Below are 12,902 nucleotides of genomic sequence, written 5' to 3'. Positions count from 1 at the left end.
TCCCTCCCACTAATTACTGTAGGAACTCATAACACCGAAACTTACCTATCATGTTCTTTATCCACCAGATGATACCTGGCTCTGAAGGCAACCAGATGTGCATAGTATGCTGGTGCAGGGATTGAGACAGAACGAGTACAGCGTACATATGTATGACACAGTTGGTAGGTAAGAATTTGCAGTTCATCTGAAGAGAAACGATTGTCATCCCAGAGGACATGGTAATGAGAAGGTCTGCTTGTTCCCTAGGGGCAGATTACAGAAGTCATTAAGAAAACTTTTCAGGAGATCTCAGAGTTTCCACATCTATTAGGAAAAGCACATTAAAAACATTATAGTTTAAATGTTACCTCTACTACACTACAGGCCAACAATAAAGTTTGATTCTCCTACCCAACATCCTCCTGGTGAGGCAGAGGTTCTCAAGCACATTTGTGATGATTATGCCCCACAGTTTAAGTTTTTTTGGGGGGCAGGCCAGTCTATAGCTGCCCAGATCTCCCTTCTTCCACTTTTTAAAGATGGGCTCTACACTGGATTTTTTTCCAATTATCAAGTGCCTCCCACAATTGTCAAGAGTTTTCAAAAATAATGGCCAGCGACTATGCAATCACATCAGCCCACTTTCTCAGCACCGTTGGATGTAGTAGATCCAGCACTACGGACTTGTGCATATCCAGCTTCTCGGAATAATTCTTAACCTGTTCTTTCACTATTGAGGACCGCTCACCTCCTCCCCATATTGTGTTGCCCAGACCAGCAGTCTGGGAGTTGACCTTGTCTGGGAAGGCTGAGGCAAAAAAAAAATTGCGTGTTTGATCTTTTCCCACATCATCACTAAGTTGCCTTCCCCATTCAGTAAGGGCCCACTCTTTCCCTGTCCACCTTCTTCATGCTAACATATCAGTAGAAAGCCTTGTCGTCCTTCACATCCCTTGCTAGCTGTAGTTGTGCTCCGGCCTTCCCTGCATGCTTGAGCAGTATTTTTGTACTCCTCTCAAGTCATCTGAAGTTTCCACTTTTTGAAAGCTGCTTTTTTATGTTTAAGCTCACCAAAGATTCCTCTATAAAGACAAGCTGGTTGCCTACCATATTTTCTGTTCCTTCTGTCCACTGAGATGATTTGTTCCTGTGCCCTCGATAAAGCTTCCTTAAAATACAGCCTGCTCAGACTCCTTTCCCCTCATATAACCCTCCCAGAGGTTCCTGCTGATCAGTTTCCTAAGAGTATCAAAATTTGACTGAGCGCATTAGGGAAGGGGGAGTGGTAGGAGCATTTGCTCTCTTGGAGGAGCAGAAGTACCAGCAGCTGCTGCTGCTCCCTGCTATAAATGGAGATGCTGGCTCCAGCCCTCTACTCCAGGGTTGGGCAAAAGATGATCTGCAGGCCAGATGAAGCCGTGAGAGCCTCAGCAGCTCCCTCTCTGTCCCACACCCACTCAGCACTCAGGAAAGCCGGGTGCAAAGCCACATGTGTATTTCTGCATGTTGAGAACCTGGAGAGAAGGGAGACAGGCTTCTCATGCTGCTCCCGCCCCCAGTAGCTCCCACTGGCCACTTTTGACCAATAGCAACTGTCTGTTTGCAGGATGGGCAGCATGTGAAGTGCTCCTCCTCCGCATTCCCCAGGCTCACAAAATTCAGTTTAGAGCAATAAACATGGCTCCTGCAACTCTCCTGAGCACATACGGGGCCGGAAGGCAGGGACCCTGGCTAAGGAACCAGCTGGGCCATTGGCTGGGAGCCAAGTTAGGGGTCTCAATCAGAGCACCCTAGCCCCTTCCTCCCTCCCCCAACCCTCTGCCTCCCTCTTGCCCTTCCACACACCTTCCCAGACACTGCATCTCCTCCAACACCCGTCATGCCCCCTTCCCTAATGTCCTCTCAGACCTTGCACCCCAATCCACTATCCCTGGTCAAAGCCCAACTCCATGCACCCACTCCTGCCACTCCTATCCCAGGTCACAATCCCCTCTCAGACCCTGCACCCTCTCCTCACCCCACGACGTTGCCCTAGGTCACGATACTCTACTTTACCCAAACTCTCTCCCAGAACCCACACCCCAATCCCTTACTCCGATCTTCCTTCTGCACCCAGCCTCCATCCCAGACCCCTGCACCTCCTCCATTAATATAATGAAGAGTGAGGCCCCTGACCACTTAAATTCTTGGAGTGGTCTCCCCATCAAAAATTATTACCTACCTCTGTGTTAATGACTTACAGTAAAAAAAAAAAAAAAAAAATTAACAGAATTTTTTGTGTGTGTTGCAGAGAACTAAAACTCTGATCTTAATGATTTTTTAAAATCCTGTGTTATTGATTCATACGTGGTAAACTGTATGGCATTAAGGCCAGATCTTTGTTATCTGGCAGAGTTCTGGCTCGTATGAGTCAGAAGCAGCAAGTACTAGGTGTGATCCTAATTGTTTTGTACAATGAAACCTTATTTTCAAGATCATTGAAACCTGCATCTGTCTATTAGAGAGAATAATACGTGTACTCCAAGGTCTCAGAGCAGTAGCCATGTTAGTCTGTAACTAAAAAAAACTTAAACAACAATGGTCCTGTAGCACCTTAGACTAACAAAAATATATAAATAGTATCATGAGCTTTTGTGGGCACAACCCACTTTTTCAGCCAAGGGTAGTGTTAATTTTCTTTATTTGATTTCATATTAAATAATCATAAGCATTGCTCCTTGTTAATTATCCCTTGTTTTAATATATTTTCTTCCATACCTATGGGCTATTTAAAATACATATTTATATCTAGGGTTTTTGTTTGTAGTCGTGAGTGCACACCCACACACAACCTCAATACTGGTGTTGCACACAAGAAAATTCAACCCACCCAAGGATAGAAAATCTTAAGAGGGAACACTGGTGGCTACGGCATCTGAACTTGTTGGACACCACTGTTATTGTTACTGCTCAGTTCCAAAGGAGATCAAGAGAAGAGTTCAATCTGCTAGGATTCAAATTTGTTGAAGCATGTTTTCATCATAAAAAGCATTTGACTATGAAGTGTCTGCCAACTTCAGAGAGGGTTTTGCAAAATCTTACGGAACTTGCTAAAACCATAGTGAAGGTGGAAGGGTAATTGACTTGATCCTTCTGAGGATCTGCTTTATGCCACTGAATGCAGCCCTCTTTTGGTTAAGTTCTACTGAGAAGATAGGCAAAAACAAAAAAATGTTGCCTTTGTACATCAGGATTTCAGCTTTTCTGGCATTATTTGTTACTGTTTCCTTATCACTGAACTGCAGCAGCATTGTCAGATGCCAGCCTTCTGATACCAGGAATTCAATGAGGCCTTTCTATATCTAATAGGAGTAAGTAAGGGTCCAATTTTAGTATGTCAGGAAGCAGCTTCTGAAGAAAGTGAATATCATCCTTTCTCTATAGAGTCTAGATCCTCGAGAGTGCCCAAGAGAGGAAGGCTGTTTCTTTGTGATCTGTTTTCTAAATCATCCTGTTTTTCTTCCACTTTGTCTAATCTAAACCTTAAGAAGGTAGTTTCTTCTTTAATTTCACTGGTTTCAATAGCAGTACTCACTGTAGCTCATTTTCCAAGTGAACCATTCAGGATTTTACATCACACACACCTTTAGAGAGGATATGAATATTTTTTGAGATTAAATCCATTGACTTAACTTCACCTTTGCGAGAGGTGTAGCACACCAGGAAACAGGTTTCCTGCTGTCAGTGCCCCCACAATGCTTCATACAATGCCTCAGTGGAAGTGCTCCTGGTAAAAATGTGCACTGCCGACAAAGTATAGGATGGACATGAATCACTGCTTTAATTATTGTGGTAGCTGTGCATCAACTTAAGTTTTGTAGTGTAGTCTAAGTATATGTATGCGCAAAAGGATCTACAGAATTGTGGTTCTGATTTTAAAAAAAGTCATTTCTTCTCTGCTACATCTTGCAAGTGAATGCAATGCAAAAGAACTTTTTCCTTCTTACAGATAACTAAACAGATGGAGCATAATAAGTGCATGACATTGGAAATGTAATATATGCCTTTCGAATTTGGGGGGTGGGTATGGTTTGTTTTGGGGATTTTTTGGTGCTAATTTATTAACAGTTTTCAGAAGAATAGAACAACATCGCAGATAGCATAGACAAGAGTGAAAGGACATGATTAAAACAATAAAAACATACCTGAATACCAGCATGACTACAAAGGTAAAAGTCAAACTCTGATGGATGGGTGATTTTTGTGTCCACTGTAGTACCTGCTGGAATGTTTCCACTCTTTCCAACCTATGTGAACAAAATAAGTCATAAAATACTATAAGGTACATAACAGTTTAATTATTTTTCCTTCCATTGGACAGTAAGAAATATATTCACAGAAACAAACCCCCAAATGACAGTATAAACCAGAATCCCTCAAGTCTTTTAAAAAAGCTCAAAAAAACCGGGGACTAGAAAAAGTGACAATTTATTCAACCAGAAATCTGGAAATGGGGCTGCCGCAATTCAGATGCACCAGTAAAAAAGAACGATACCTTACCTTTTGTAACTATTGTTCTTTGAAATGTGATGCTCACGTCCATTCCAATATGTGCATGTGTGTACAACTGTCTGATGGCTTTTCCCTAGCAGTACCCATTCAGTCGGCTGTTGCACCCCGTGTCGATGCCCTCACAGTGTCATACATATTCTCCTGCTGACCCGACTCCCACTTCAGTTCCTTCTTGCTGGAACAGTTCAACAGAAGGGAGGTAGGAGAGTCTGGAATGGACATGAGCAATGCAGCTTGAAGAACAACAATTACAAAAGGTAAGTAACCGTTCAGTCTTCGAGTCACTGCTCACGTGCATTCCAGTATGTGACTTACAAGTAGTTTGTATGGAGGAGAGGTCGGATCTAAACTTGTTGCTGAGTACAGAATGGCTCTGCCAATTGTCTCATCGTCCAAGGACTGGTGGCTAATGGCGTAATGAGTCTTGAAAGTGTGCACAAAGGACCATGCAGCTGCCCTGCAGATGTCCTGAATTGGGACTTGTGCCAGAAAGGCCACCGAAAAGACTTGTGCCCAAGTGGAATGTGCTGTGATAGGCAGGGCTGACAGGTTGGCCAAGTCATAGCATAGCTTGATACACACAATGATCTAGGAGGACAGGCGCTGCAATACAATTAGGAGCCCTTCATATGTTTCACAGTACACAAAATGCTGTGTCAACTGGCAGAACGGTTTAGTGTGCTCAATATAAAAGATGAGGGAACACCTTGCGTTCAGGGAGTGTAGTACCCTATATCCCCATCCAGATATAGGGTACTACATGGGGTTTCAGGAAGAAAACAGAGAAAAATGTCCTCATTGACATGAAAAGACACCACCTTTGGCAGTAAGGTGGGATGGGAGTGTAGCTGCACCTTATCCTTATTCTTATAGGAAACAATATATGGAAGAAAAGGACTCAGAACTAAGGGCTCGTAGCCCTGGCAGAAGTAATAACTACCAGGAAGGCCACTTTGTAGAAGGCTAGAAAGCAAATAGCGAGGGGCTCAACTAAGGCAGCCATGAGCTGAAAGGGAACCAATTCAAGTCCCAAGGTGGCAACAGCTGCCTCATCAGAGGGTAGAGCTGATCCAGACCCTGAAGGAAATGGTCCACCACTGGATCCCCAAAGAGGGACTTCATTCTCAAACCCAGACTGAAAGCTGAGACAGCCAACATGTGCTAGTTTAATGGGTGAGACAGCCAGACCCTGCTGTTTCAGGTGAAGGAAGTAGTCCAGAAGCAGAGGGACCATGGCCTGCTGGGGGGTGTGCCCTTATTGAGACCTCTCTGGGAGAACTTCTTCCATTTTGTGAGATAAGTAGCCCAAATAGATGATTTATGATTGGCCACTAAGACTTTCCTAACTAAATCCGAGCACTGAAGCTCAAGGTGGTTCAGCCATAGAACTTCCATGCCATGAGGTGGAGCGACTCTAGGTTCGGGTGGCACAGCTGGATGAACTCCTGTGTTAACAAGTCAGGAGCCAGAGGGAGTGTCATTGGCCTGGCCACGGACAGCAGCCTGTTGAACCGGTGTTGCCTTGGCCACACTAGTACTATGAGTATCACTGCCGCTCTATGGGAGGTATGGGAACCAGGTCTGCTAGGGCTAGCAAGATGACTCGAACCTCATCGAAGTGAATCTTGCACAGGACTCTGGGAATAAGTGGGACTGGTGGAAACGTGTAGCATAGTGGTTCGTTCCAACACATCAGGAAAACAATTTCCATTGACCCTCGACCGAGGCACGCACGGAAACAGAAGCAAGGACACTGGACATTGCACCAGTCATGAAAAGGTCTACTGATGGGTAGCCCCATCAGAGGAACAGGGAGGCAAAGCTCTGTCAGGTGCAACTTCAACTTGTGGTCAGTGGAGAAATTGCAGCTCAAAGCATCCGCCATGACATTGTTCACATCAGGTAGGTACGAGGCCCTTAAGGGGACTCCGTGATGAATGCACCAGTTCCATAGACAAATGGCCTTCACACAAAGGGATCAGGAACAAGCACCACCCTCTGTTTATATAGAACATAGTCATCATGTTCTCTGTGAGCATGTGGACGACACAGTTGGTAAAGTTGGGAGTGAAGCATATGAACGCATTTCCTCCTGGCCCTGAGTTCGAGGAGACTGATACGTAACATGGCTTCATGCAGTGACCCCCAGCCCTGAGTGATGTACTACTGCAGGTGTGCGCCGCAACCTAGCAGGGAAGCATCAGTTGTAATCTGCACCACTGGTTCAAGTTAGTGGGAAGGAATGCCCGCGAGAAGGTTGTCAGGTAATGCCCACCACTTGAGAGAATCCAGCACCTTCTTTGGGACAGTGTCTAGTTTATGAAGTGGGGGGCGGGACAGCGTGTAGACTGATGCCAGCCAATGCTGAAAAGCGCATAAGTGAAGGTGTGCATACTGAACAACGAAAATGGTGGCGGCCATATGGCCCATCCACTAGAAGTAGGTAAGTACAGTGGTGGAAGGGCTCGTGTACAGTGTGGCTACGAGATCCTGTAGTGTGGCAAACTGATGGGTGTGGTAGGCAAGCTCAGGTAGGTGAAGAATCGAGATAAGCCCCAATTAACTGTATGTCCTGAACAGGATCCAAAGTTGATTTCTATTTGTTTATAAGGATCCCCAGACAGTGGAATAAGTACCTTGTCCTCCACACCATGGTGGTTGCCTCTGCATGTGAATTAAGGGAAAATACCCCCTCCCCACAATCGAAGGTAAGCTGTTACCACTGCCAGGATCTTTGAATAGACTTGGGGGGGGGGGGGGGGGGAGGATAGACCGATAGGACAAGAGCAGCAAACCAGTCCCCTTCATCCGGAATAATCAATGCCAGCGTAGCTATCTTGAATCGCTGTTTGCATAAGAATTTGCTTAATTTTGCAGAGCTCTAATATCGGTCTCCAGCCACCTGTGCGTTTCTGGGTCAGGAAGCATTTGGAATAAAAAACGCTTCCTCGATAGGTGTCTGGAACCCTCTCTATTGCTCCTTGGTGAAGAAGGTGGTCTATTTCTTGTCTGAGAGGAGTCTTGTGAGAAGGGTCTCTGAAGAAAGGCAGGATGGGGGTAAGGGCAGGGAAACAAGAGATTAAAGGAATGGTGTATCCCATATAGATAATTTCCAAAACCCATTGGTTTGATGTTATGGAGTCCCAGTGTTGGATAAAAGGGACATAAGTTTGTGGGTGAAAAGACGATACTGGTTTGTTGGCTCTGGATTCATCAGGAGGTTGGACATACCCTTGACCAAATTTTCAAATCTGCTGCTTTCCAGCCTGGGAAACTGAGCAGTGGGACTTAGGTGGATGCTTCCTCTAGGCCTATTGTAGTCATGCGAATTTTGTTGCAGATGGTTGTAATAGCTATCCCTGTTCCTATTGTACGGAATGTAGCACTTGCGCTGATAAGAGTGGCGTATACATGCCAAGCGTGTGGAGTGTGGTGCAGGAGTCCTGACTGCTATGCAGGGTATCATCAGTCTTGGTGGTACACAGCTTTTGTTTGTCGTAAGGGAGGACCCCTTCATCTCAGACTGAAGGTTTTTAGGCACCCCCACTGCCTGAAGACATGAAGCTCCGCACATTACAACTGCCATTGTTGTTGCCCTAGAAGTGGTGTCTGCCACACTGAGTGATGACTGTAAAGTTGTGCATGCGATGTATGCCCCTCCTGGATGACGGAGCTCAGAATGGGTCTCCTGCTGTATGGTAAATGTTCCATTAATTCAACCAGTTTTGAGTAGGTGTCCAAAATCTTGGCTCACTAGGAACACTGAATAGTTTGCAATTCTAAGCTGAAGGGTGGCAGAAGAGTTCAGTTTTCTGCTGAACAGATATAATTTTTTATGCTCCCTATCATTGGATGTGGATTTGAATTGTGGAGTTTTGGCACGATGATTTGCTGTATCCACTTCCAAAGAGCTGGGCTGTGGGTGAGAAAAAAGGAAGTTTAAGTCCTTAGGAGGGACAAAATACTTCCTGTTAGCTCTTTTGTGTGTCGGCTGGATGGAAGCGGGAGTTTGCCTTATCTTGTCCGATACCTCTATAATCGCCTCATCAATGGGCAGTGCAATTATCCTTGTGAGGTAGAATGGATTTTTTCAGAAGGTGGTGTTGCTTTTCCATCACCTCCTGGCTTGCAGCCACCCTTTTAAAAAGTTCTTGAAATTGTTTCAAGTCATCATCAGGGCACGTGCCTTCCGGGATCACCGCCTCATCAGGTGATGAAGGAGAGTTGTCAGTGGCTAAATCCCCGGGAGCATGTGTCTCAGGCTCCTCATTTTGGATTTGGTCCCCCTCTTCCTTTGAGTCCACCATGGTCACAAGCGTGCGAGGGGGCAACGATGGTGGAAGTCTCTTCACCAGTATAGATGCTGTCGTGGACCTGTGTCTACGTGAGCCTCAGTACTCCCATGAAGGCCAATGGAGTGGATACTAAGGTGCAGGATATGGCCAATGAGAATACCATGGTGGGTGGGGCAGGGTCTATCACAATGCATATAATAGTGCCTGATTGCAGCAGTGGAGGAGTGCTGTGAGGAGAAAACACTCCTCTGATCATCATCTCTGAAGGCAATGTGCTTAGACAACACTGGGGATCTACTAGAGCCCAGGGAAACACAGTGAGAAAATGGCACCAGAGAATGTTCCCTGGATGGAGGAAGGAAAGAGTGCTGCCTGTCATGTCTCTCCTGTACCAGCGATTCCTGAGCTCATCTTGATGGTACTGTGCCCTCGCCACATGGGTACTCCTACACCAGTGCCAGTGGTGGCACTGAGATCAGTGCTACAGCGGCTCGAGGCGGCATAGATGATCTGTGCAAGGCCTGGGTGCCTGATGGTGCTGATGCCTTCACCGGTGCCAGGTCTGGAGATCTGGAAGGAGCTGGTGCCAAAGTTTGTCTGTGGGACCCTTCCAGCGCCAAAGATACGTGGGTTGGCACTGAAGAGATGCAGGAGCCCGAGGAGGTGATGCCGGTAGATCTTGGCACTGTAGTACTGGAAGTGCCCAATGCATCTCCCTTGTTCACCCTGGGTGACGGAGTTGGGGTGAGAGACTTTGCAGGAAAGGCTCTCCTTTTTGAGGCCTTCTGTGGCAAAGGTGAGGCTGATCTTTTCTTTGCAACTTCCTCTTGAAGTCAAGGGGGCTGTGAATCACCAGTAGGCTGCACAGCCTTCTCAAATAAAATCATAGGGAGCTGAAGCTCCTGTCCTTTCTGAAGAAGGCTGTCAGGCTGCAGTAGTGCTCACATTGCTGTGGTATGTGAGCCTCTCATAGGCAACAAATGAAGGACTTGCGGCCAACTGAAAAAGGCATGGGGTTGCAACATGAGTTGCACTTTTTAAACCCTGGTGACCCCGGCATGGCATTGTTGGTGGAGCCCTTGTCTTTTGTTGGCCACCTTCTCTCTCTCTCTTTTTTTTAACAGGGGAATAGAGAATGAAGATAGTGGGGGAGGGAAATAACTCAAGTAGCTCATCTTTAAGGTCCGAGCACCACGACTTCCCCGCAGTTCCCCTCACAACGAAAAACTGTTTTTTTTAAAACAGGTAACCGGAACCATAAACAACTACCTACCTACACTAAACTAAGTAAACAACAAAACTACGCTAATGATACGTGGGTGGAGAAAAACCTCAGGCGAAAGAGACGAGTTCCGTCCGCAACCAGGGGTGGTACATGAGGAACTGAAGAGAGGGTTGGGCCAGTGCACAAAGTGCCATGGTGTGAATGGCACAAAGCTCTGATCTGTGGCTCCAGAGCCCATCCGGCACCAACAGGAGCACCCACGGGGACATCACTCAAAGAAGAATTTATGTTGCTCCTGATACGAAAAACACCTCCCTGAGCAACATAAATTACACTGATGTAAGCCCCACCAAGGCTACCGTTACACTGGCAGGAAAGCACATCCTCAACATGCTTCTGATCTCCTCTCTGCACAGCGAGAATGAGGAGACTCAGCGAGTTGCTGAGGGTAAAACACACTGCTTTTTCCTCTGGCCCAGCAGTGGTTCAGACTCCCAGCTTTACTCATCAATCCATAGATATTCCAAAATTACCACTACTCAAATACAGGTTGGACCTCCTTGGCCCAGCACCCTTGGGACCTGACTGGCCTGCAATGAGGGGTTTTGCCGGACCAGGGGAAGGTCATTTCTGGTCCCGCTGCTGCTGGCCCTACCTCATACTCTACCCCACCCCCCACTAAGCTTTCTGGCCCCCCCGCAGTACAGCCAAGCTGAGTCATGTGCTGATTCCAGGCCTCCCCCTGCAGTCCAGCTGGGCCACACACCGCCGCCGCCCCCCCCCCCACATCAAGATGAGCTCCCAGCCCCTACCCTCCACAGTGTGCCAGGACTCGCTAATCCCTTAACATCCGTAGTCCTCCCAAACCACAGATGGTGCCGGAACAGAGAGTTCCTAGAGGTGCAACCTGCAGAAGGCAGTGTTAACAGTTGTGTGGTGTATTCAGGCAATATGCTTTCCCTTTGCATGGCAAACATTTATAACATACCCGTTCATTTTTGTCTGTACAGAAGAGCCTGGTGTGATGCCTTTTCTGCACAACAATAAATGTAATTCCAGGTTGGTAGTCTTTTTCTAGTTTAATGCATGCTTCTCTGATAGCCAGTAATTCATGGTGGAGAACCTGAGTCAGAAAGAAACACAATGGACAGAAAAATGTGATAAATAAGGTGCATACAAAGTTAATAAAATCCAGCAGATTATAAAAATTATTTAACTGCTACTTATAAGCTATTTAGAGCTTGTAGAGAAAGACATGCACGTTCATACAAAACTGAGTATTAGAAAAAGGATTTAACAACCACAAAGATTGGGGAGAGAAGAATGGGGTAAAGTCTAACAATTCAAATGAAAACTGCAACATGGTGTTTTGTACATGAAAAGATTTCCCCCTAGATTTTATGAACTTTTTAATGCAATAGGTGTGAAATGTTTAAAAATACTGAGTAAATTATTTTTAAAAATTAAAGCAGATAAAACTATGTGTATATCTGAAAAAATGTACTAAAATAATTCATGAAAATGTGAGACTTGTGAAAAAGAAAAATACATACAGAAAAGTGACTGCTAATTTTGCGGGATGGGCAAGTGGAAAGAGGTAATAAGATAGGATTTAGAAAAATGGAAGAAAAATCAGAAATCTTACATTTTAGTTTTTATTTTTAAAATCACTGTTATTAGACTATGTAATCAAACTTCAATGTTAAACCCTTGATTTGGTCCCAGACAAACACGTACTCAATTTTCAAAACTGAATGACGTTTAAAAATGTTATTTTGTTGTGAAAGAATGCAAAATACTTTTGGAAAAGGAGAAGTAGTAAGATTCTAAAAGACGTGATGATACTTTCCCTACACTGCTTGGACAGTGCTCAAGTCCTTTACTGAGAGGAAACCAGGTTTACCTCTTTTCCCATTCCAATTTAGTGCACTACATCAGGAAAAATCATACAACTTAAAGTGTGAAGAATATAACCTGTTGAAATTGCCCCTCAGAAACACCATCTCTGTAGAAAATAATGCGTGTTGGTTTAAATCTGGTTGATTTGTAGAACTGAATAAGCAGCTCCCTGACCATGGCAGCCAAGTCTTGGATGATTTCTTGACGATGCTGCTGGACACGCACAGTGGCACAGTATCGATTAGGGTGAGCATCCATGCTACCTACAACCTGTTTAAAATAAATAAAATACAACCTATGCTTAAAACCAAGCCACTATATAGGATCTTCTTTAAGGTTATTTTTTTAAAAGAATACATTTAGAAACAAAAACTAATGTTACAATATCTGCGGTGAATAAAAAACCCCAAACCTTAAAATTCAATCAGAATGATTGAGTGTATGGGAAAAGTGTTCAGTATTTAGTTACGAGCTATCTATGACAATAAATAATGCTAAAACTGAAGATTTAATATTTTATTTGTGAAAAATCTATGAACTTGTGTTTTGAAAAACAGAAGGAATTTTTAGAGAACAATCTTTATATAGATTATAACTAGAAAAATATATTTTCATACCTGGTTCACAACACAGGCATAACCTGGATCCTGACCAGCTCCCTAAACCTTCAGAGTGGTTTTGATGGTTAAGTATGTTGCCACACCGCCCCATCTTCAGTTAACTGGTCGATAACAAGCACTCCTCTGGGATATAAACTTCCATGGTATACATGCCTTTGTCACACATAAAGTGGATTCATCCAATATATTAACTACCCTTGAAAGCCACTTGCAAGGCTGTGAAGCAGCTTATCTGAATGCATCAGAATGATCTTTGAGAGCTCACTACAACAACATGCTACAGACTTTATTCAGCAGGGGGTTTGAGCATTGGCCTGCTAAACCCAGGGT

The 12,902-nt window shown here is 44.8% G+C and overlaps 1 protein-coding gene across 4 annotated transcripts in view; it reads right to left on the bottom strand.

Annotated features, from left to right (window-relative positions):
* Positions 1 to 12,902, bottom strand: part of AGO2 (argonaute RISC catalytic component 2) — an 89,584-nt gene that overhangs the window by 14,654 nt on the left and 62,028 nt on the right. For 3 of the 4 annotated variants that reach the window (XM_075920066.1, XM_075920067.1, XM_075920068.1), the window contains exons 15-18: positions 12,028 to 12,222; positions 11,042 to 11,176; positions 4,167 to 4,268; positions 46 to 245 (exon numbers count right to left, since the gene is read on the bottom strand). In XM_075920066.1, the coding sequence (XP_075776181.1) occupies positions 46 to 245; positions 4,167 to 4,268; positions 11,042 to 11,176; positions 12,028 to 12,222 (632 nt within the window). Of the gene's footprint in view, positions 1 to 45; positions 246 to 4,166; positions 4,269 to 4,521; positions 4,743 to 11,041; positions 11,177 to 12,027; positions 12,223 to 12,902 lie in introns of those variants that run through there. The other variant, XR_012901187.1, reaches the window with a different exon arrangement.

Source organism: Pelodiscus sinensis, chromosome 2 (genome assembly GCF_049634645.1).
Source record: "Pelodiscus sinensis isolate JC-2024 chromosome 2, ASM4963464v1, whole genome shotgun sequence".
NCBI classification, from domain to species: domain Eukaryota; kingdom Metazoa; phylum Chordata; order Testudines; family Trionychidae; genus Pelodiscus; species Pelodiscus sinensis.
The sequence above is the reverse complement of the archived record's forward strand: the minus strand, read 5'-3'. Positions and strand labels throughout refer to the sequence as shown.